We start from the raw sequence: 25,462 nt of genomic DNA on the forward strand, positions 1-25,462 counted from the left end.
GGGATTTGACACTACCTTCAGCACCATCCATCAGGAAATCTAGGAATGGAGAAGGGTCCCAAGATGCCTTCCAAATCTTCTGCATTTGGCAGAGGTAAATCACGCTGTCCACCCCCACTCTCAGCAGTTGGACGATATCAGGATAAAATAGGCATCATGGGGGGGATCTTGAAGTGAAAAGAAATAACAGGTCAGCCTAGAGTTCTTGTATGGAAGGGGGTTAGTGAAGGTCAGGCCCACCCACAGCAACAGAAAAGGTGGCAGAATGCAGGGTCACCGTGAGACAAGCCCCAAAGTTTGGGTTCAAACCAAAGGTTTGGGTCTCCTGATACCCTACGATCTGCCCTGCACACGCTCTTTAACTTTCTCAGTTTGAGTCGCGCCTGTAGATTTCCTGAAAAGACAACGTCTTATGAGGACTAGCTCAGCTGAGCTGGTTCTTAGTAACATCTGAAGCTGGAGGAGGAAGGGCTCCAGGCTTATTTATGTTAGGGTTGGCGTTTGGGTGTGGTCTGGTAAAACAAAAACCAAAAAAAAAACCCCAAAATCCAAAAACCAAAAACATCTGCCAGCAAAATTTCCGGGTCACCCTCAGTCTTTCACCTCTGTCTGCCCAGGTGTCGAAGGTACGCCCAGCAGGACCCGCTAGGGGCTGAGCGGTTAAGCTGCGTCCTTCAGGTGTCAGCCGGGATATGCTTGGAAACCACAATCCCCAGAATCCCTTGTGCAGATCAAGCCTCAAATAAGATGGCTCCACAAGAGTGGAACATAGAGAGCAGGCTGGAAACGCTAGTCCCTAGCAGTTTTCTCGCCGGATGTTTAACCGAATCCTCACAAATGCACCACCCCACTAACCACCTTGCGGCGGAGGAGGCCACCGCAGCCGCCTCGCTCGCTCCTCCACGGGTATCTTGGGAGTTGTAGTCCAGCTGCTGGGATGCGCCGAACTACCTTTCCCATGGTGCCTTAAGGGTCGGGCAATATCAACGTTCTTTTCCAAAACTCTCCCCGCATTGAGGTCCCCCCCCCCGCCCCTTTCCCCAGCTCTCTACTCTCCGACGACTCCTTCCCGCTGGTTGTGAGAGAGCGGCTGCAGCTGGAGGCCTTGGCCTCTAGCCGCGCCGTCCCGAGAGGCACTTCCGGCGGCGTTTCACTTCCTGGTTGGATGGATGGAGCCGGGCGGGAGCGCGCACGGGGGAGGGGTGGCGGGTCAGTCTCCGCCGGGCGCTCCGGGGATCAGCTGGCGGGCGGGCGCCGAACGCTGCCCCGGCTCTAGCTGCAGCGCCGCCTCCTCACAGCTTCGCAGGCCGGCCCGGCGGCCGTGACAATGTTGCGGGGCTGGTAGCTGGGCGCCGGCCCGCCGAGCCATCTCAAGTGGGTGCCGCCGGGATGCTCTCTCGCGGGGCGGCGGGAGACCGGGGAGGAGGGGAGGCAGTGTCCAGCTGGGTCGGTGCTGCCGGAGGCGGCCCGAATCCCTCCTTTTTCAGAACCCTGGGCAAGAGGGTCCAGGGTTCTGGGGCTGAGAACCGGTGGGTTTTCAGCCCCAGGGTTTTTCTCCCTTAGAAAATGCATGAAGCGTTTCCCCAGGATGATGGCTTTTGCTCCCCCTAGGACTCAGCGGTTGAATTTTTAAGTGTGTTACTGATTCATCCTCTCTCTCTCCCTCTGTCATCACAGGTTTAAACTTACACGAATCGCTCTGTTGAGGAGGAGGGGACCGCCGCGCGATTGACACGCATATTCCTATAGGCATCCTCCCCCAGCCCCCACCCCCACGGCCGGATTCGGGTGGCTCCTCTCCGAGCTGAAATCCGAGAAGAAATCCTTGGATCTCTTGTTTTCTTAAAAAAAAAAAAAAAAAAAAAAAAATCAAAAAAAAAATCTAGAAACCGTCGGTATTTTGCTTTACTGCTTCCTTTCCGCAAGATGAAGAAGTTTTTCGACTCCAGGCGAGAGCAGGGAGGCTCTGGCCTGGGCTCCGGCTCCAGCGGAGGAGGGGGCAGCACCTCGGGCCTGGGCAGTGGCTACATCGGAAGGGTCTTTGGCATTGGGCGACAGCAGGTTACTGTGGACGAGGTGTTGGCGGAAGGTACGGTGGGACTCTTTCAGTGCGCCGTAAATTAAAATCCTGTGCTGATGCAGCAGGACTCTGGTTTCTAGTTGTTGAATGTATGAACGGCTCTAGACCGGTTGACCCTCCCTCCCTTCCCCCTTTCCTTGCCCTGTGAGTCATTGTCCTTGAGAAATTTAAAACTGAGATTTGAAAGTGACAAGGATTTGTGGGTAGAAGAAGGTTGCCAGAAATTGTTTACCTCGGTGGCCTTATATTTAAAAAAAAAAAAAACCAAAAACATTTTCAAGCCCATTCTTGTCTCCCTCACCGAATTATGAAGATTAGGCAGAAAACGTTTGTGTGAAAGTGTAGAACTTCACATCAAATGTAGGGTTTGGGGCTTGTCATCCTCCTAAAACTTGAAATATTATGTGAGGGCTGAAGGGTGGGGATGGAGGACCTTTAAGGAGAGAGAGGGGTTTTTCCTCCTACCCAACTTTCCCACTCCATGAGCAGGCATTGGAAGGAAGAGAGGATTTTCAGAGAATAGGAATGTGTTTTTCTCAGAGTCACGGCTCTTGGTGGATTTCACTAGGTTTGTTTCCTGACCCAACTGTAATCAGGTCCCCAGGATGCAGTTTAGATAACAGAAATTACATGAAATGAATGTAGTTATTTTGAAATCAGTCCAATAGGCCCCTCTTCCTCCTGTTCTTGGTTTTGGGGTGTGTGTGTTTGCCAAAAGAATGACTTGAGAGTAGCATCTGATTTTTGCTTTTCGTTTATTGGAGAGGAGGTTATTTAGATCTGCTGTGTAAATACCTTACATGTGTGCTCTTCTGTATATCTACAGATACGTATAAATGTATTTTTATCTATAGCCCCCAGGCTTTCTGGAAATCTTTGCATGTCGCTTTTGGTAACCTTAACCTCGACCTTCATAATTATGCCAGACTCATACTTTTCACAGCCCATTGCCTGCCTAGTGTGCTTTTATTTTTAATAAAAGCAGCAATTTCCTTGGCATGAAGCTATTCAAACTAATTGGATTGGGCCAACCTGCTGTAGGTTGTTTTTTATCGGCTGAGAGGGGATGGCTGAAGGGGAGGCCTCTGTCACTGCAATATGGTGGGGGAGCAGTTTAATACTGGGGAAGGAGACTTTTTGCAAGCTGAGGTTGGAGCAAGGGTCCCGACCTGGGTTTGGGAAATGCCTGTCATGGTGAGTGTTGCAGGCAGTGGGTTGGGAGGAGGAAGAAGCTGTGTTTGGCTCTCAGCTTATGTCAGCACAGGATTCAGTTGGGCCCAGTTTTCCAGGATTGGGGGTTGAAGCCGTTGGTTTAAAAACACTGTTTTAAAGAAGATCTGGCAATTGATGTCCTCGTGAAATTGTTGCTCTTTTCCATTCTCACTAGTGCTCTAGCTGGACTTAATCCGGGGCCTGAGTCACTGTCCCTGTGGCCCTTTCTTTGTGGGCTTTGGTGCAGGATGGGAGATGCTCTGTGCCCGATGCCAGATCCGCACCCTTGAGTCTGATCTGTCTCTTCATCCCTGTGCCAAAGCCCTTGACTGCAGTGGGATAGAGAAATGGAGAAGGAGTGTGTGAGAGAGAATTCAGGAGGAATGAGGGGGCGCAGAGCTCTTTCCTTCCCTCTATAGCCTCTGCTGACCTTTTAGCCCAGAAACATTTTGTTCAGCCAGGATATTGTCTCATTAAGGATGGTGTTACCCTAGGCAGTGCCTGTTCTCAGTCTGAGTTGATGGGAAAGAGAAAAGGCAAAATTGGTCTTTGTTATCTAGGCTGCCCTTTTCTTCCCCAGAATTCATCCCTGAGAACTGCACATCATGCCTTGTGATATTTTTGGTGGGACTGAGGACTCGAAGCTCTGCATTTCTTCATTTATTCATTCAACAGTTCTGGAGTGTCTGTCCTCTACCACTGTGCTAGGCTCTAGGGATATGATTTACAACTAGATGCTGCAATTTAGAAACTACTTTGAGAGATAGAAAACAGTCCTTTAAAAGAGAGTGATATGTGCTCGCATGGAGATAAGCTTAGGGTGCAGTGGCCTCCAATTTTAGAGAGCCAAGAATTGATTGCTGCAGAAAGTGACTGACTGAAGGATGAGTAGGAGTTATCCAGGTATGGTGACTGTGGACAGAGACTCAAGAGTAGTAAGAGAAAGTGCGTGTAAAACGGGGTCTGGTAGTATTGTCCTCTTTATGTTTTTTGACTATAACTGAATTTGAATCGGTGATACTAGGAAGTATATAGCTATGTAGAACCCAGTATACAAAGTATTTGTGTAATACCCACCAAGTGCAAAGGTACCACTAGATTCCCAGAAGGATATAGGGAGGTTTGAGGTGTGATGCCTGCTTTCAAGGAGCTCTCAGTGGATCCAGGAAGACAAAGCAAACATTCACACCTGCAGCGGTGTGGGTACCAGTACTGTCCGCCGAATCTGGCAGATCTAGGTTCAAATTCTGGCTCTGTTCTTTAGCAGCTATGAAACCTTGGGTAAGACATTTCAAAGCTCTCTTGAATCTCTCCCTCTGGCAGCAGTTCTCAACGTGTGGAGCCTGGGTCAGGAGCATTAGCATCACTTGGGAGCTTGTAGCATATGCATATTCTCAGGCCTCACCCCATGAACTGTGGGTATGGGGCTTTAGCAAGTTCCTAGAGAGATTCTGCTGCAAGCTAAAGTCTCAGAACCCATTGCTCTATGGAGCGAGTGGTCTTGAAAATTAAATGAGGCAATGAGTGTAAATTATTTAACATTTATCAGATATTCAATAATCGGTAGACATTATTTCCTGGCACTTTGTGTGTGTGTGTAAGTGTAAGGAGGAGTGGGGGGCTGTGTGAAGGCTAGTTTAGTTGTAGCAGTCTGCAACTTTCCTTTCTCCCATTGTGGGGGAACAGAGTCAGGTGTTCTTTGCAGAGGCCTCAGCAACTCCTTAAAGGATCAGCACTTGTTTTGAGTAGCCAGGCTCCTTTCTGGACCCTTTTTTCTTTTTTTCTTTCTTGGCCCTGTCCATGGCATGCCGAAGTTCCCAGGCCAGGGATCCAACCCAGGCCACAGTAGTGGCAACATGCTATAGCAATGACAACGCCGAATCCTTAGGCTAGGCTGCCAAGGATCTCCCTCCTCTTCTCTTTGAGTCCTCAGGTGTTGACCTAGCCACCAGTCCCAGCTACAGTTGTCCAAGGATGATGAGAATGGGGTATTACGTGTCCAGGGCAAGGCCAGGCAGTTCAGGAAGTGGGGGTGTGCTGGGCTTAAACACAGACTCTGTAGCACCTCATTCCACTACCACCCCTTTTTGCTCCAGTGGCTTCGGCCTGTGCTTTATGGTGAGGAATGGCAGGGCCCCCCCGGGGGAGGCATTGGACTGAGACAGGAGAGTGCCTGGGCTGCCATCTCTCCATCAGCAGCACTGGTCCCATTCGCCTAGTTTCACTAACCAGTCCAGTAGGCGTTTGTCTTTTGGGGGGAAGTGAAGTCTCTAAGTCGGGGGTTTGGAGGGGTCTGGCTCTCCCTAGGCTGGTGCAGGGGAGGATATTTTCTGTCTAGCTTCCTCAGCGAAGAGGTCATGAAGAGATGCTAAATCATGTCTGATGTAATGGGCATGGGATGTCAAGGGAAGATTGGATTTAAGCTTCCTGAATGAGCTCAGTGGGAAAAGTGGGGCAATGCTCAAAGAAGGACGGAGAAACTGTGTTTTTATCATACCTCCTTAGCTGTGTGAGGCCTTACATCTAAGCTCCAGACAAGTATTCATTGGATTTCCTGCTGTGGTGCAGTGGTTAAGGATCTGGTGTTCGTTGTCTCTGAGGTGGTGTGGGTTCCATCTCTGGCTCGGTGCAGTGGGTTAAGGAGCCTGCGTTGCTGTAGCTGTGGTGTGAGTTGCAGCTGTGGCTTGGATTCAGTCCCTGGCCTGGAAACTTCATGCGCTGTAGGTATGGCCATAAAAAAGGAAAAAAGTAAATTGATTACCTGCTTTGTCCAAGACAGCATTCCAGAGCTGCATCATTTTTCTGTAAGGTGAACCTGGGACTCTTTCAGTACAGCTTTCTGACCTACACTAAAGGGGTTCAGGTCTAGGGTTAATGAGAACTACCAAGTCTCCATGTCAGTAAACTCTGACAACTTCTACCTGCACTGCAAAGTAGTGAGGCGTAAAAAAAATATGTGTGAAGCTATGTAAACCAAACTAGCGTATGTGTGTACATGTATGTGTGTATGACACATGTATGTATTGGCAGCATCAATATGACGCATGCATGCATTCATTTAGTGAACGTTTGTTGGTGCCTTCTCTTTGGCAGGCACTGTACTAAATTCCAGAGCTACTAGGGTGAGTTGGACTTGGACCCTGCTCTTAAGGAGCTCACAGGCCAAGGAATATCCCTAAGATAAGTGTCCAGCACTTAGCATGGTCTTGGGTGTATAGTAGGTAGTAGAAAGAAGTTATGAGACAATAAAGAGAAAGGACCTGGGGCTGAGGGTTTCCAGGTGACGCACCAATAGAACAGGAATGGAAATTACCGAGCAGATGTTCCAGATGAGGCTTACCCAAGCCTTTCCAGAAAGAATAGCATGTGCAAAGGTGGGGAGGTGGGGAGACAGTGTGATGAGTTCTGGGAATACTGATTAGTCTGGTGTCATCATTTTGGTTAGTACAAGTTTCCCTTCCAGAATCAAGGAGAGAAGGACGCAGCGTGGTAGGAGGAAATTCTTTTACATTTGCTCCCGGGCTGTACTGGCTGCTTGCTTTCTGCTGGCCTTCTGAGTAACCTTGGACTAGCTGTCCAGTATGCACTGCTTCCCTCTGTGCCTCACCCTTTTGCTAACAGTGGGCCAAGGGGGTGGCTGGTGTCTGGGGAAGGAGTAGTGGTCCAAAAGTTTCGAAGAGAGGCAAGAAGCCTGAGCAGAAGCAGGCGGGGGAGCGAGATGACCCCTGTTACAGGAAGGAGTGGACAGGGGAGATAATGGGGGTGTTTGACCAGAGCAGAAGGTGGTTGGAGAGAAAAGAAAAGGAAATAAGGCCACAGAGAGCTCCAGTGCCAGGCAGGGTGGTTGGCTGTAAGCATGTGAGGTCTTCTCTTGACGCAAACACCAGGTTGACCCCTCCCACTTCAGATGTCTTTGCCTGCTGGGAAGTCTGGTTTTTTAGTGGCAACTGCAGATTTTCAGGGGGTGGTTTGTGAATGGTGTCTTCTTCCTGGCTTCGGGCACGATGACAGTTATAGCTTTGCTAAATATAGCCAAATCTCGAATTCAGAAACGATATCCAGAACAAGCCATTGCATGGTCAAAGCCTTGCCTTTGGTCTTTCTAACAAAGTCACGTTCATTTAATGAGACCTCATGAGGAGAGAGGAACAGTTTCACCTGGGTTCTGAGTGGGAGGGTTTGCAGGGTTGAGGGGGGTAATAGCTTAAACTGCATGTAGAATACACAGGAAAAACTCGGTAAAAATAAAGTACATGTGAAAAAATGCTACTGCATCAGGGCAGTCATTTTAATTTGCAGTATTTGAAAGTTGACACTTCAGAACGGGCATTCATCCCACCGTCTACCTTCATCTTGTGCCTTTCCAAGGAGCAATGCTTTCTGAGCCTGCTTGAGAAATAACTGGCATCTGCAAGAGTCAAATAGTGGTAGTCATAGAAAGGGTATTGTCTGTTGAAGTAGCATCTAGCACTTGAAGTAGCAAAGTGTAGCCTGCAGCCTCCTTTTCTGGAGCCATCTTTTGGCCTGGTGGCAGGAGCACTGTGGTGTGGTTGGGAGATCAGGTTTGTCGGTTCCCTCATTGGCATGGTCAGTAACCGCTACTGAGCACTCACTGTGCTGGACCTCGGGCAGTGATTAAATGAGACGTGATTCTGCCGGGAGGAATTGGAAATCATAGAACTTCAAACACATGCGCTAATAGCTCTGAGTGCTGTAATGAGGGATGTACCAGGGCTAGGAGAGCAGGCATGAGGGAGCCATTAATTTTGTGGGGTGAGGCATAGTCAGGAAAAGCTAGAGAAAGGTGATATTTGAAATGTGTCTTTGGGAGTTCCTTCGTGGTGCAGCAGGTTAAGGATCTGGCATTGTCCCTGCTGTGGCTCCAGTCACCATTGTGTGGTTTTGACCCCTGGCTTGAGAACTTGCACGTGCCGTGGATTTGTCACACAAAAAAGGGGGGGGCATGTATCTTTAAAAATAAGAACTTAATATAGATGGACAGAGTTAAGAGACCATTCCAGGCAGAGAGAATAACATGGCCAAAGACACAGAAGCGGGAACATGCACTGCCTGCTGAGAGCTGTATGTTTTGAGATAGCTGTGATCTACAAGGCCAGTAGCTCCCAGCCCCTGTCATGGGGCTTCCACTCTTTCCCCAGGATTCCATCAGGCTTGTCTGAGATGCATGAGCGACATTTGGACTCAATGGGAGCACTGGTGTTGGGCCATATATTAAATATTAGTAAAGATAAAATCTTATTTTTTTTAATGCCTGTCAATAGAAATATTCTCATGATTTCTTTCTAAACCCTGTGAATTGCTCTGGCTACCTCTGTTTGGAGACCCCGGTGCCAAGCAGTGGTTCTCCCCCAGGGCGATTATACCCACATAACATTTAGCATCGTTTTGAGACATTTTTAATTGCCACAGAGAGAGGGGGTAATACTGGCATCTAGTGGGTGTGGACCAGGAATACTGCTAAACATCCTACAGTGCACATGACCCCCTGCCTCCAACAGAATTATCCAGATCAAAATGTCAGCAGTGCCAGGTGGTGCAGCATGATGTGCTGGCCAGCGTGGGGACAGAGAGGAGTCAGCAGTGGCTCAGAAGGCCCTAATTTGCTGTGTGACTTCAGGCAAATCACTTAATTTTTAAATTCATTTTCTCGGAATCAACAAGCCTGCCGTCTTTCTTAACCTATTATGGTTAAAAGTCTTTTTGTCATTTTCTGCATAAAACACTTCCTTCCAGAAATAAACCAGTAAACCAAAGGAGGGAGAATGGCAAATCTTTGGAGGTCCTGGCTCAGGGGAGTTGTAACAGTACTTTCCATTGACCGAATATGAATTAGGAGCTTTAAAAAATTCTCTCCATATTCCCATATCTGAGTAACCCAAAATGTAATGGAAGCATTTTCCAACTTGAATTGCTCAGAGCACGGTTCAGTTGGGAAGTGCTATTAAAGAGTGTTATGGGAGAAGGTGTGGGTAACCCTTTGTACAAGGAAGAATTTTTGGGAAGGAAGAGTCTAGCACTGGCAGCTAAGGGTCTTGAGTTCAAGTTCTCTTACTTCTCCCATTTTCAGTCTGGCTTGGGGGAAGTCATTTAACCACAGTGAGCCACTGTTTCTTTCTTGGTAGTGGATGTCTTTCCTACCTCCATAGGAATGCTGTGATCGCAAAGGGAGAGGCTATGGGTATAATGCAGAGCACATGAGAGACAGTGTGCCCCACTGGCCAGGAGGAGCAAGATCTGCTGCAGCATCTAGCATATCTTTCCCCATCTCTGAGCTGCTCCGGCAAAGAGAAAAGTAATGGAAGCCTTGGCTCTTGCCCTCCCCATTTGACCTGACATGACCAACACACAGGAAATAAGTGCAGCCTGCAAGGCAATAGCTATTGAAATTGCTGGGGTGTGTGGTGTAGTCGCTAAATTCTGGAGGGGTGGGGTGGGGGAGGAGAGATCGAGGACTGAAATGGTTAGGCGAGACTTCTGGCGTGGGATTGTTCTTAACTGGGAGTCTTTTCTCTGGAACCCCTTCTTTGAGGAACCTTGTTTTAGGGAACATAGCTAGTTCAGCACGTTTGCACATGTTATAGTCTTAGTAAAGTTGAAGTAAGCCCACATTTTTAGTCTCTTTTGAGGAACAGAATTGCCTACATAAATAAATCATAAACTGTTTATATTCAAAGCAAGAAAGCTTTCTCATTCTTTGTGATTTTGAGTCACTCAGAAATAATTAATATTAGCACATTAAGGCAACACTGGCTACGACATTTTGTGCCTACTTTCTCCCTCCATTATTAGTCTGTTATCTGTCGTATCATTTAGTCTGTTGTGTATACTTTAAACAAGCTTGGTTCTTCTGTTGAGTTGTGGACAATTGTTAAGAAAGAAGACTCCTTACAAGTGAGTTTTCCATCTTGGCAGAGGGTGAGTTCCCCAAGTCGGAACAAAGCTGAAAGAGTAAAAGTTTGGAGATACATTTGAGATCTGCTGTGAGTGAATCAGCTTGAACTGGCCATTTTTCTCCTTAGGCTCAGAGTTGACCTTGGCAGACAGTGGAAGGCAATGCCAACTGAAGCTTTGTTATTTATGATTTCTGAAGAGCCAAGAGATTATTGGATGAAAGAGTTTATGGCATCCCTATATTATTATAATAGAAGGCCAAGCATAGCATTGATGTTAGATTATCATCTGTAATTACAATGTTCTTAAATAATGATGCCTTTCATCTGGGGCTTGAATCCTGGAGAAAGCAGTATAATGCCATGTAATTTGTTTGGTGCCTGTTTTTAAGGATGCTTACAACTATTGTGCCGGGACCTTTAGAGTGAGAGAGATTATTGTCCCTCTGGTACTGAGCGTGAATTTGAGAACAAAATGGAGACTTGATCGCTCTTTGGGGACAGGAAGAAAGAAGAGGACTCAGACCTCATCAGTTGTGCCCTTCCAGCATTTACAGAGGTGGCGAGGCTCCTGCCACCTCCTCAGCTAGTCATTTTCCCTGGTCAGTGAATTTTATTTGTCTAGCCCTGTTCCTCAGACCTTTGTCCCGCACTATTTTTTAGGAGCCCGGGAGTCTTGGTGGTGGAGGAATGGGTAGTGTCGGAAGAAATAATCCCATCTGGCCTCCCGGCTATGAAAGAATATTGGTTTGGCCAGGAGGTGTAACTCAGTAATGATTGGAAAAATATGGTATTCAGTAGTTTTTCCTTCCTGACTCCTTAGATCAAGGGAAGCACGATGCTGTTCTTGGGAGAAGATTTTTAAGGTTAGCGTCACATGTGGTGGTTTAAAAGCATGGGAATTGGAGGTGGGCAGCCCTTGGCTTGACTCCTGGACCTGTTACTGTGATGCTGGGCATCTTACTAAGATCCCAGATTGTCGTGTATGACATTCAGGTGATACCCTGGGTGGCTGTAAGAATAGATGAAATTATGCAAAGTACTCAACGTAGTGCCTGGTGCGTAGTTAGCAGTCTGTAAATGGTAACTCCTAATATTTAAGTGCGTGAGCTTGTTTTTGCCAGGCAGTGTCTGGTTTGCTGGTGAAACTAGAGTCTTGGAGATAGATGAATAGGTAGATAATATCTGTTGGTAAATAGAGATAGATAGATCTGTATCTGTCAGAGTATCTACAGACCCCAAGATGAATAAGGAGAAGGGAGAGAATCTCAGATAAATATTTGTGTTTTGATTTTTTTTTTCCCCTGCCTGAAAGCCAGCTGTGTGTTGGGAAAATTCCCGCAGCCTGTCAAGTCACTGTTATTAGTGTGATGGGCCTCTCTGCCCTTGTGCTCTAACACAGGCCTCCTGTTTCATTCAGGCCTGTGCCCTCCTCATCGCCCGTGGACCATGGATTTGGCTCTTTCCAGTGCTTTACTGATAGTGTTCCCTGAACCTCCCTTAATCCCACCTGACCTCTGTCCTCCCGAACCTCGGTACTCCCCACAGCTGTCACTGTGGTCCGTCTTCCCTCCTGTCCTCTGGGTGCCTGTCATTCTTGCTGGCTGTGCTGACTGTTTGGGCCGGTTATCTCAGTTTTATTTTGCTGTTTATCAATTTCACTTGTACCTATTTTCTCATGTTAGATAATTAGTTTTTAAGGGGCAAGGGGTAAACCTTCGGTTTATTTTGTATCCAAATCGGGACTCTTAAATTTGAACAATGCAAGGGTGGGTGCTAGAGAATGAATGAATTGGACAAGTAATAGGATAAATCTGTGTGTGCTAATTCAGATTCACTGGGCAAGACTAGAGACCCGACAGATTTGAGATAGACAGACCTCCCTTATCCCTGTGCTAATAATATAATTTGTGTTTGTGATCTTATTACCATGATAAGCATCAAATCTTCTAGGTTTTCAGTAAAGTTGAAAAGTTAACCAAATTCAGAGCAAAGAACACCTTCCAAAAAATCATGTAAATCTCTCTTTATTGATTGAGTTTAATTATGGGTATCTAATACTATCAATTTCAAAAGTAGAGATAAGTATAAGTGTCTTAACTATATAAAGGAACTCTGGAACTGCGAAGGAGAAGATTAGGTCAAGTAGCTAAAACACAGCTATTACTGAAATTTATTATTAAACAAGGCATGCATTCATTTTCTAGCTTGTGTGGTTGTTGACCTGCAGTATATTAGATGGTGACTCTCAACATGTATGTAAGGTAGTGAGTGTGGGGGCAGGGGACAGATAGGAAGGGGACATATAATTTGAAAATGGCCAGGTCCAGCCAGGAAAGGAGGGAAACTCGGTGAGAATGGGGAGTGGTGGTATACCCCCTTAAGAGGCATACTGTAGACTCAACTCAAGGGGTTGAGGTGGGGAGAGGACTTGAGCCTTTTTTTTTGGGATGGGGGGGCCGCAGTATGCAATGGCATGGTGTAGGATCTCAGTTCCCAGACCAGGGATTGAACCTGGACCACAGCCATGAAAGTGCTGAGTCCTATCCATTAGACCACCAGGGAACTCCTGACCTGAGACTTTTATATCTTTCAAAGAGGGTGTGGTTTTGAAAAGGTTCATAAATACAGTACTAGCAGCTCAGATATTGAGTCTAGAGAGGTGGTGTCTAAAATTGATCACTGTATGTAGTTCTTAGAACATAGATTGGCACTCATCTCTCCCCTGTTCTTGCTCCTCTAAGAGAGGAGAGTTGAAAGGACGGATCATCAGAATATCTTGCCTGATGTTTTGCCCTGTGAGCTCCGTGACCTTGTTGAAAGGTCAGCTCTCGGGGGCTCTCTGAACAGTGCTGAGAATTCGCTTGAAAAAAGTTACCTTTAGATAACATAGACTTGCCTAGAAGATGAAGTATTTCTTTCTCTTTTAAAATCACATCATTAGAATATTAATATGTTATATCAGTGGGATAAAATGGGTTGTATTTAAAGTGACTATCAACTCACCCATCAGTTTTGGAATGATTTTAAGGCGATAGGATAGAATAAGGTCCAAGTGTGTATATTCACGTTCTGGCTCTAGGGTTAGCTCATAGAATATGAATGAACAACTGTGTGAGCTCAGGGAAGCAGGCCATTGAGTCTCGTCTTCAATGATCTTGGACACATCATTTCCCTTTTCTGAGCATCTCTTCCTATTTAAATCAGGAGATACTGGACAATCTTAAAGATCTCTTCTAGCTCAGACATGGTTTTTAAAAATTCTGTGGTTTCAGTTGGGATCGTTTGGGAGGGAGGGTGGAGTGGGGTTGATTTAGTAAAAGTGTTAGACCTCTGTGGCAGGGACTAAGACAACATTCCTGAAATGGGTTAACCTTGACCTCTATGTGAGCTGTACTGCCGGGTCATTAATGGAGGTGAGGGATTCCATTCCTTTTCTATTCCCCTTCTTCCGTATCTTTCCCTCACACTAGAAACTTCAGTGTTAGGAGTTAGATGTTGGAGTGAGGGGAAGCTCAGATGACTCTTGGACTTCGGGCTTAAGTGACTAGGTGGGTAATGGTGTCAACGACAAAAAGAGAACCATATGCAAGGGAAAGAAAATGACTTTAGTTTGGGACTTTTTAATATGAAACCCTAAAGAAAATCCAGGTGTGGATATGGTTCAGGACACTGTCAGATAGGACTGGCCTGGATTTAGAAAAAAGTTTGGTGGGAGTTGTCTTATAACCACATGATATTTCATGAAACTGAAGTGGAATGAGAGCTCCCAGGGGACAAGATCGAACAGGAGGGAAGCAGGCTGTGGGTAGATTCCCTAGAGCGCCGCTGTAGGGCAGGCACAGGATGACGGGAGCACACCTAGAGCACAGCCCAGGCTCCTCACTCTGACCTACACACCTACAAGAACTTGGATGGCCTTTCGCCTCGGCCACTGTGCTTTTTAGTTACAACAGTGATTCCAGTTTACTTTTCTGAGCATTTAATGCTGTTTCCTTGTTAGTGTCTTAGATGTGGCTGCTCTCTTTGCTTGGAATGTTTTTCCTGACCTTTCCTTGGCTGACTTCTTGCCATTCAGAGCTCAGTTAAATCTTAGCTCAGAGAGGCTTTCCTTGATCATCCAATATAAGGGACTCATCATGTTTTGCTTTGCCAGGTGGTATGTGTCAGCTGACTTTTCTTGCTTATTGTTTATCTCCTCCCAGTAGAGTCTGACCTCCATGAAAGCAGCGACCTTGACTGACTCATTCATTGCTCTATCCCCAGTGCCCAGTGCCTAGTGCACATGAAAGAGGCAGAAGGAATGACTGAAGATGCGGATGGAGAGTCAGGAGAGTGAGGGCTGAAAATGAATACTAAATAGCTCTGAAAGGAGGGGGGGATACTTCAGCGTGTTAGAAACCAGAAAGGTCATGATGAGGATGGAAGGGTAGTTATTGGGTTTGGAAACATGAGGTCAGTCATGAGCTTTGTTAGAGCATTTTTCTTTTTAGGGCTGCACCTGCGGCATATGGAAGTTCCCAGGCTAGGGGTCAAATTGGAGCTGTAGCTGCTGGCTACAGCCACAGCCAATATGAGTCACATCTGTGACCTACACCACAGCTCATGGTAACAGGAGATCCTTAACCCACTGAGTGAGGCCAGGAATGGAACCCACATCCTCAAGGACACTGTGTTGGGTTCATAGCCCACTGAGCCACAACGGGAACTCCCTTTGTTAGAGCATTTTAATCAGAGCAGTGGAGGGAAGTCCAGGTGACAGTGAAATGAATGAATGGGAAGTGAGGTGAAAGTTGAATCCGGGAGGAATTTATTATTATTTTTAAATGGCGGAAGAGCTTTGAGTACATTAAGCAGAGAGGAAGTGGCCAGAAGAGAGGAGGACTAGTGATGGAATAGGGCTGAGGAGGTGATGGCAGGTCATGGGTGGAATCATGAACTCAGGTGGAGATGACCTTGAACAGGAGAAAGGGCACTTTATTCACTGACGGGGAAGGAAGAAGAGTAAGAATGGATATAGAGGAAAAGAAATTGGTAAGGTTTTGGCAAGTTGAGGGAGTTCTTGCCTCATGGTTTTGGTTTTCTTTTGGATGCTGTGGGGTGGGAGTTGAATTGGGGGGTTAAAGGGAGGAAGGAAGGCTCTGGAGAAGTAGATGGAGAGAGGGAATGACAGAGGATGAGAGGAAGGATGGGTGGTCATACGGAGAGCCCACTCGAGATGATTCATCATAGGAACACATGTTCTTCTGACCGGTGAGGGTTTAATCAGTTTTGAAAAAGGTACTATTTTTGAATAGGACTTTTCTGAAATACGTTATATGTTTCTTGTCTTCTAAGTTATATGCCACAGAGGCAGCATAATAAAGTGGAAAGTCCTCCTGATCTGAATCTGTCTGGCGACCACCTTGCCCTATATCCTGGACCAAAGGCTTCCCAGCTCTGTCCATCATCATGTCTTTGTCTGTAAAATGAGGATGAGATGATAGTGAAGTTTCTTTCCAGCTTTAACATCTTACCATTCTTTTATTTCTTAGATGCATTGTTACTAGAATGTTACTGTTTTTTTATAGATCTGTTAGGGTCTTTGCTTGATACTAGTGAGACAATTTGCTTCTGAATAAAATGGCCCTGGGTTGCTGTGCTTTTTGAATTTCATGTTCTTGCTTTATGGTGTTTTCTGGTTCCTTTCTTCTGAGATTGTCTGCTGTCACCTCTCGTTGCTACCCGTGCGTCTTCCTGAGTTAGTGCCTCTCTAATTTGCTGCTTTTAATCTGCTATGGTCTTGGAAACTAGATGACTACTCTTGTTAGAACCATGTGTAACAATAAAGAGGCTTAGTATTTGAGGGTCTCATCTGTGATCACAGTATGTGAGCTGCTGAGCCTGGGCTTCATGTCTCTTGTTGGTACAGAAAGGAGTTTTTATGTATCGTGTTCTGGAAAGGTTTAGTTCTGAAGAGATAATAAATTACCATTTGATGTTTATTATTAATTAAATGTGTTTAAAACCTTTTGTCTGGGATTCCCCATTGTGGCTTAGAGGTAATGAACCAGACTAGGATCCATAAGGACACGGGTTCAATCCCTGGCCTCGCTCAGTGGGTTAAGGATCTGGTGTTGCCGTGAGCTGTGGTGCAGTTCTCAGATGTGGCTTGGATGTGCCGGTGCCGTTGCTGTGGCTGTGGCGTAGGCCAGCAGCTGTAGCTCTGATTTGACCCCTAACCTGGGAACTTCCATATGCCTCGGGTGCAGCCCTAAAAGTACTAAATAAATAAATAAAAACCCTTTTGTCAGAAAAGTTGAGTGTCAGTGCCGGACTTTAACGCATTTTCGTTTTCCTTTTCACTTACTATCCCTTTTTTCACTGGCTCCTCAGCCCCTTCTCCACACTTTCAATGTGAGGCAGTGTTTTAGGCACCATTGTAATACTGTTTTAGTCATTTGGTTTTGATTTATTTGAAACTGCAGAGACATTTCCAGGCTTGTAATCCGCCATCCCATGCTGTATCTGTTTATCTCCATACAGGCCTTGCTGGAGACTCTCAGATGGTATTTGGGGTTGGGCCTGAAAGACTGGAAACAATGAAATTGATGCTAGTTCCACATATAATCTTCAGGACATATGGAAAAAGGAATCTAGAAGTCTCTAAAATTTTTTTTTTTTTGAAAAAAACTAATCCGTAGTATAGTAGAATAATTAGAAAAAAAAAAAAAAGCCAGACAAAAAGAGAAGATATTACACATAATTCCATGGATTACCGTTGTTAACATGTTAGTGTGTACCTTCCAGACTTGGGCATTTTTTAAGAAGAAGAGTGTGCTTTATTTACATCATCGTCTGTAGTTTGCATTTTCACTTAGCAGTATATCCTATCTTTTTGTGTTAAACGTCTGCATCAGCAGTGTTCATTCCTTGTGTGAATGCTTTGTGTTTATTTTACCAGTCTCCTATTAGACATTTAGGTTATTTATAGCTATTACAAAACAACCGCAAGGAGTATTTTTTTAAAGCCTTTGGGTATTCGTTCTATTACTTCTTAGAATAAATTTCTGAATGTGAAATGGCTAGATCAGAAGATACGCGTATTTTAGCTTTCAATACATATTATAAAAGAGCCTCCAGAAAGATTAAACCAATATATGCTTCTACCAGAAGTGTGTCTTACTATGAAGTCAGACATGTTTTCCTTCTTTTTCTTCCTTCCTCTCTTTGCTCATTTGCTTTCCCTTCCTTCTTCCCTCCCTTTTTCTTTCTTCCTTCCTTCATTTCCTTCTTTCTTCCTTCCTTCCTTTCTTTCTTTTATACTTCTTCTGTGGTGAACTTTTTATGCTTCTTTGCTCATTTCCGCTAGGGCATTCATTTTCCTTAATGATTTATATAAGTTCTTTACATATTGAAGATATTAATCCTCTGTCTATATCTGCATGTATATATATACCCATATATGTGTGTATATATATATATATCATTTTTTCTCTTTTGTCATTTACCTTCAATTAAGGAGTTTTTGCAGATATTTTAAATTTGTGTGCGATCAAATATGTCAATCTCTTCCTTTACGATTTTTTGTATGCAGTTGTGTTAGAAAAGCCTGAGGAGAAAGATAGGTACTAGATCACAGAGACCTTGTGGGTTTGAAGTTTATCTTTGAGCCATAGGGAAGCCATTCAGAATTTTAAGAGGTGATAGCATGATCAGATTTGTAGTATAGTTACATGTGTGGAGGATGACAAATGAGGGAGCTGAGTTTAGAGCATTTAGGAGGCTGTTGCCATGATCCAGGTTAAAGGCAGTGAGGGTCTGGAGTTCTGTTGTGGCTCAGAAGAAATGAATCTGACTAGCATCCATGAGAATGCAGTTTCGATCCCTGACCTCAGTCAAGTGGGTTAGGATCCAGCTGTGAGCTGTGGTATAGGTTGCAGACACGGTTTGGATCTGGCGTGGCTGTGGCATAGGTTGGTGGCTACAGCTCCGATTTGACCTGGGAACTTCCATTCGCCGTGGGTTTGGCCCTAAAAAGATAAAACAAACAAACAAAAGCAGTGAGGGTCTGAATGCCAGAGTGGTGATAGGAACACATAAGAGTACAGAGTACAGACGAATCTTTAGGAGGTCATATCATCAAGACTTGGTGCTTGATTGGATTTAGAGGTTGAAGGAGAGAGATGGAATCAAGAAGGATTCCATGTTTCTAGTTTGAATGCCCAGGTACTGAGTTGGAATTGGCACTAACTGAGCTGTGTTATTCAAGGGGGGGGGGAAGTTTGATGAGGGAAGATAATGAGTTTGATCTGCTCAGTTCGTAGTGTGTTTGGGTTATCTATTGCTGTGTAACAAACTACTCTAATCCAGTGGCTTAAAACAGCAACAGTTTATTATTTCTCATAAGTCTATAGGTTGACTGAGGGCTAAGCTGGACTTCTGCTCATCTCATTTAGGGTCTGTTAAAATTGTCTTTCCTCCCACCATACTGTCAACTACCTGAATTCAGAACATGCTTCTCCCAAAAAACAAAAACAAACAAACAAAAAACAGTGCTAAATATGTATATAGTTCCCTGGTGGCCTAGTGATTAAGGATTTCGCATTGTTACTGCTGTGGCGTGGGTTCCATCCTTGGCCCAGGAATTTCCACATGCCATGGGCACAGCCAAAAAAAAAAAAAAAAACAAAAACCCAATATGGACCAATACATCACATTTCTAACACCATGCCTTATCCTTAGTAGAAATATATATGCCAGAGAAATATAGGAAACCCTATGGATTTATACACAGAGCTTTTGTATTTTTTTATACCCTAGAGGACGACCTGAGAATTGGGTGAAGGGGGTGGCATTAAAATTTTTTATTTATTGATGTTCCCATTGTGGCTTAGCAGGTTAAGAACGTGGTGTAGTCTCCATGAGGATTTAGGTTTGATCCTTAGCCTTGCTCAGTGGGTTAAGGATCTGGAATTGCTAGATTTGAAGATGCGGCTCAGATTCAGTGTTGCTGTGTCTGTGGCATAGGCTGGCAGCTGCAGCTTCTATTCTACCCCTAACCTGGGAACTTCGAAATGCCACAGGTGCGGCCCTAAAAAGAAAAAAAAATGTACTTATTTATTTATAGTAAAGTGGGATAAAGGCTTGGAAACTTAGACAAGTCATTTTTAGGAAAGAGTACCTAGGGAAGATGAGTATTGTGAAATTGATTTGTTCGGAGCTGTCCATGCAGAGACACTTGTGCTCAAGTTTGAAAAGTCAAGAGTAAGAAGAGCAGTGGGCTGAGAATGGAGTTGAGTTTTAGCAGCATTTAAGGGCTAGTTTAGTAGGGAAAGCCCTTAAAGGAAACAGGGGAAGACTCTCCAGAGGTATGAGGAGAATCAGTAGGCTGCAATGTCTCCCACACAGGACACCCTGCAGAGTTAAAAAGTTGGAGTCAAGAGGATCAGATGCCCTGGAGTTGGTCAAGTAGGATAAAGACTGGAAATGGCCCCTGCATTGGACAACCGGATGGCACTGGCCTCTGCGAGAGCAGTTTCAGAAGAGTAGTGATTTGGCGAATGGGAGCACCAAGTCTTGATTGTTTCTTTAAGGAGTATGAATGGGGGGGGGGGGAAAGAAAGAGACTGGTATGGTAGCTCTATCAGGAGATGCTTGTGCATGTTAATAGGCTGCTGGGAAGGCATCAGGAGACAGAGACTGCGATTAAAACAAGAGTGGGGGCAGTTGCCTAATGGAGTGAGGTTCGAGACTGGAGGAGATAGACTCTTCATCTTGTTGAATTGCAACTCCATTCTTTCAGTTACTCAGGCCAAAAGCCTTTCCTCCATGCATGCAGTTGGATCCTTCTTTATTCTTAGGCGGCAAACCATCTTACTTCTCGCCCAGTTTATCAGAAAATCCTGTTTGTACTGCATTCACTATAGAGCCCAAATCCAACAGCTTCTGCTGCTGTCTGTCCAGGCCCAGCTATTGTTGGCCTGGATTATGCTGGCTATTTCTTCACCAGTCTCTCTAGTTCTCCACCCAAGCCTCCTCATCTACTCTCAATGCAGTAGTCAGAGGGATCCTTTAAAATGCAAGTCATTTCCTGTTACTTCCTGAATGGTTCTCTGCTGGGAACCATTCACTGACTCCCTATCTCAATGAAGCTAAACTGCAAACTTGTGTGGGCTTAGAAAGTGCTGTTCTCTGGCCTGCGATTGCTTCTCTTCTGTCCTTACTACTCTCTTCGGTTACTGCACTTTCTCCACACTGGCCTCCCTGAGGTTCCTTAAAGCAGGGGAGGCTCATGCCTCTCCCTTGGGGTTTTTATGCTCTGCCATCTGCCTACAATACTCTTCCTTCAGGTAGCCCCAAAGCTTGCTCTCCCTCGCCTGTTTGGCTTACACGGCACCTTTTCAGAGTCTGTCTCTGACCATTCTATTAAATGTTGCAAGCACTCCCTCCCCCAGCTCTCCCTCTTCCTTCTCCCTGCTTCTGATATGCTCTGTCAATATTTGTTTGTTTATTGTCTTCCTTCTTTAGAATGTAAGCTTCCTGAGCTTGTCTCTTTTGTTCACAGGCCTGGAACTGTGGCTGTCACAGAGTAGGCACTCAGGAAATATTCATTGATTAGGTGGGTAAATAAATGAATGAATGAATGGGATCAAGGCTGATCCTTGGAAAAGAAGGAGACGTTTCACCCTCTGAGATAGGAGGAGGTAAATTAATCAGTGTGGCTAGAGATCAGCTCGGGGGGTGGGGCAGCTGGAGTTGGTATGGGGAGATGGGAATTTGAAGGTGGTCATGGCCTAAGGAGTAAGGAGTCAAGGTTGTCTGCTGGGGATGGTGGTGAGGATGGATGAGGCTGAGGAGATGCCTCAGGGTTTGGGTTAGTCACTGAGAGGAATTGGGGAGGGAGCTATCTATCCAAGGACTCAGGCGGGATGAAGACCATGAATTGACAGTGATGCAGCTTTGCAAGGCCATGTGATTTTTCTTGGTAGAACTCAGTAGCCTGGGGTTAGGAGCAAAATGGGTGGATTTAGCATTGATTCAGGGTTTAGTTGTTTTGGGAGGTCAGGAGTACAGAGGAAGCAAAGGAGTAGTCCAGGTTGTTAACCATGAGGCTAGAGAGGGCAAGAGAAGACCCTTTGAGGAAAGGGTTGATTGGGAAAAATGGAAAAGAGACAGCCTGGAAGATGAATGAGTTTGTATAACAGATCAGCCCAGAGTGAAGGCATGAGAGACTGGAAGTCTTGGAGCATGTGTCAGAAGGTGAACAGTTGACGTTTAAGGTTTGTGTTGACAGAGTCTGGGGTGAGGCCATGTATGTAGGTAGTTGAGAGGACCAAAGGTCACTGTGGGGCAGACATTGGGAGGCTGAAGTATAGGAATAAATCATCCTCGTGGATTTTGAAACCACCCAGGATAAAGGCAGGAGTTATGGTGGAAGGGAAGCCAGGATGCCAGAGGCTTTTCTGAATGTTGGGAAGTGAGTAGGAGGGTGGAGGAGCAAAGGCAAGGTGGGGTGGAAGCCACCCGAGCCAGGTGGCACCTGCTCCAAAGGGCGGAAATCTTTACCTAAGGTGGAAGGAGTTGTAGTCTGGAATCAGTTTAGGTGAATGAGGAAAAATCTGACCTCCTGACTTGAAGTTCTTGAGGTGTAGGAAAATCTGGCATCAGAAGGCTGGTGATGTAAGCAGTGCTGGCTGGCTCACTGGCAGGCCAGCGCAGCAGGGATCCTGTATATTTGGGCAGATTATGGAGCTAAATTGTGATTAGAGTTATTGTTACATTTATATAATTTACAGCATTTATTTGAAAGCTTTATGTTTCCTTTTATTAAAAGGAATAAGTTTTTACTTATATTTTACCTATGTATTTTCATGTTATATGTGATATTTACTTATTACATATATTTAATTCTTCCTTGGGTTTTGGCTTTGAGAAGAAAGACAAGAGACCTCACATGTCACTGTGCAGACATCCTTGGTATGTGGTTTTGAATTTGCCTCTTGCATTTTGTTGCTGGGAGCTTCTGTTCACCTTTAACTTCTAGGCTCTTTGGGTCATCTTGGTTGCCTTGTGGCTTTCTTTGTCACATTGGACTAGTGATTAACTCTTATTTTAAATTGTTATTATTAAAGTATAGTTGATTAAATGTTTCGTCAAGTTCTGTTGTACAACAAAGTGACCCAGTCACACACATTTCCCTGTGCTGTACGGTAGGATCCCATTGCCCATCCAGTCCAGATAGAACAGTGTGCACCTGGGTTGCTGAGTGAGGCAGGACCACTTCCCTGCATTTTTACTCAGTAGCCTTTAGATAAGGGAAAAGGTCTGCCTGTGTCAGCACAGTTGCTCAGTCTGTGAGTTAGAAATGGTATCTGGCATGTTTCCAGTTATTCAAGACCCTAAATAATTCCCTGGGAAGTCTTCATTAAACGCTGCCTTCCACGCCCCTGATACTTCAAACTCCTCGCTTCCCCTGCTGCACAGATATATGGTGCTGTGGGCAGTACCTCTTGACTTTTTTTTTTTTTTTTTTTTTACAACTCGAGCACTTGGTATAGATCTCTTTAGTTTTTGTCCTGTGTGTGTGTATGCATACATAGGGACGTCTCTATCTCTGTCTATCTCTTTGTCTTCTAAGCTGTTCTTCACCTACCTCTGGATTCCTTGAGGGCATAGTTTACACTTATCTTTCTATATGATCTTAATTGGCAGATACTTAGGAAGTATGTAGTGAGTTAATGCATTAAACTTAGAATTCAAACAGCCTAACCCACACATCTTGCAAAGGAGAAAACTATGCCCAGAGAACTAAAGGACCTGTCCAAGGCTACATAGGTTGAGATGGGAATAGAATCCGTTTCCTTCTCAAGGTTTGGGCCTTTCCAAAAGATTAATGTCAAAACAACTGTACCCCCACAGTTAGAGATCATTAACTTTCTTAAAAGGTTAATCATATCTTCTAGGAATAGGGACTTTCATCCTCTCATTTCAACTGTCACCCTGCTCAGGGATGAAATGATGGGTGGAACTTTTGTTGTTCTTCAATTAACTACTTAGATTGAGGAATGAGGGCCTAGGTAGAGCAAGACTCTGTCTTACTTGTGAAACTGGTAGGCTTGCTTTTTCTTTGACCTGTACCTTCAGGACGTCCTTCTGTCTCTTGGGTGCTAATGGAGACATGGAGCCATGCACTGGGGACAGGCGAAGGGTACTGGATAAACTCTGGCCTGTTAGCCAGAAAGCAGCATATCTGTGGCACTTGTGACTGATTTGGGGGAACTGGGATTAGAAGAAAGGACATTATAATCAGGTGCCAGAAGTCCATAGATAGGTCATTTGTGGCTGGTAGGGTTGGCAGAAAACAGTGAGTCACACTGCCAGCTTGACAGGTGATTGAAAAAGAACAAATTCTTAGTAATTGCTGGGAGAGCCCCTTTTCCATTTGGACCAGTGGTTCTTAATTGGGGGCTATTTTGCCCACCGAGGGATGTTTGGCAATGTCTGGAGATATTTTTAGTTGTCACAACTCAGGAGAAAGAGTGTGTGTGTATGTGTATGTGTGTGTGTTAGTGGCATCAATAGGTGTTGGCCAGGTATGCAGCTCCAGCGCACAGGACAGCCCCTCACTTTAAAGAATTAATTACACAGCCTGAAGTCAATAGTGCTCAGGTTGAGAAACCCTGATTTACATCCTGATGATTCTTTAAATCATTAAAATAAGTGTTTTATATGTATCCTTTTTTTTTTTTTTTTTTTTTTTTTGGCGGCGTCTGCAGCATTCAGAAGTTCCTGGGCCAGAGATTGAACCTGAGGCACAGTAGTGGCAATACCAGCTCCTTAACTTGCCAGGCCACCAGGGAACTCCTATATATATTCTTTACTTTGAATTCTAATGGCAGAGTTGGATTCATTTCACCTTTTTCAGTCAGGGTGAAATTCACATAACATAATCATTTAAAATCATAATTAAAATTTTAACTGTATTTAATACAGTCATAATGTTATGCAGCCATCATCACCTCCATTTAGTTCCAAAACATTTTCATCATCCCAAAAGGAAACTTATACCCGTTAAGCAGTTATTCTCATTTGCTCCTTCCCAAGCCCCTGGAACTACCAGGTTACTTTCTATCTCTAAGGATTTGCCTATTCTGGATAGTTCATATAAATGGAATCATATATGATTATCTTTTGTGACTGGTTTCTTTCACTTAACATTTTTGAGGTTCTTTCATGTTGTGGCCTGTATCAGTACTCCATCCACTCCCCCCTTTTATTTGTCTTTTTATGGCCATACCTACAGCATACGGAAATTCCCAGGATAGGGGTCAAATTGGAGCTGTAGCTGCTGGCCACAGCCATAGCAACACAGGATCTGAGACCCCACTACAGCTCATGGCAATGCCAGATCTTTAACCCACTGAGTGAGGCCAGGGATTGAACCTGCATCCTCATGAATGCTAGTCAGGTTCATTAACCACTGAGCCACAATAGGAACTCTACTCCATTACTTTTTATGGCTGAATAATATTCCATTGTATAGATATACCACAGTTTGTTTATCCATTCATCACTGATAGATATTTGGGTTGTTTTCCACCTTTGGCTATTGTGAATAATGCAGCTATGAACATTTGTGTACAAGTTTGGGGTTGAAAAACAAAATTATTTTTCAATTTTTCTTGGGTATATACCCACTTGTGTAATTTCTGGGTTATTTGGTAATTCTGTGTTTAGCTTTTTGAAGAACTGCCAGGCTCTGTTCCACAATGGCTGAACTATTTTTACATTCCCACCAGCAAAGCTGTGATAACTGTCCCTGCCCTGGAGTCCACTGGGAACATCCTATGTTTCAGATTCCTTTAGAAACTCCCCAGGCTGGTTCTTAGAACATCTTCCATTGTGATCTGTCCTTATCTTTTGAACCATATAGATGGGACAATTGTATTTCCTTTCAAGTTGGTTAAAAAGCAAAATCACATACCCAGCTGCCCATCTGTGTCTTCTGTAAGGATCACAGCCCAAGTGAGATGAGGTGGGGCAGGTGGGCGGGGTACCTGGCAGGACTGAACTGCTCTGGCCTGCAGAGTCCCTTTCTCTATGAAGGCCCTTGGCCGTGGGCTAAGCTGAGGTCCATGAAGAGCACAGCACCAATGGACACAAAGTGTCCTTCGTAAACTGTGTAAGTGAAGAGTCTCCAGAAGGAAGATTTTTGAAAGTGCTCATGAAGGAGGAATACAGCAAAGTGGTTTTTCTTTTTTCTTTTTTTTTTTAATCT

General features: G+C 44.8%; 1 protein-coding gene across 26 annotated transcripts in view; it reads left to right on the plus strand.

Annotated features, from left to right (window-relative positions):
* Positions 1 to 1,212: 1,212 nt before the first annotated feature.
* The window catches only part of AAK1 (AP2 associated kinase 1), a 177,584-nt gene continuing 153,334 nt past the window's right edge, over positions 1,213 to 25,462 (plus strand). For all 26 annotated transcript variants that reach the window (XM_085019007.1, XM_085019011.1, XM_085019017.1 and 23 more), the window contains exons 1-2: positions 1,213 to 1,374; positions 1,678 to 2,089. In XM_085019007.1, the coding sequence (XP_084875133.1) occupies positions 1,927 to 2,089 (163 nt within the window). In that variant the 5' untranslated portion in view covers positions 1,213 to 1,374; positions 1,678 to 1,926. The remainder of the gene's footprint in view (positions 1,375 to 1,677; positions 2,090 to 25,462) is intronic.

This window comes from Sus scrofa, chromosome 3 (genome assembly GCF_054392235.1).
Source record: "Sus scrofa isolate SSC_HxYL_T2T_F1_AM1 chromosome 3, Sscrofa_HxYL_maternal_Yorkshire_Landrace_v2.0, whole genome shotgun sequence".
Taxonomy (NCBI): domain Eukaryota; kingdom Metazoa; phylum Chordata; class Mammalia; order Artiodactyla; family Suidae; genus Sus; species Sus scrofa.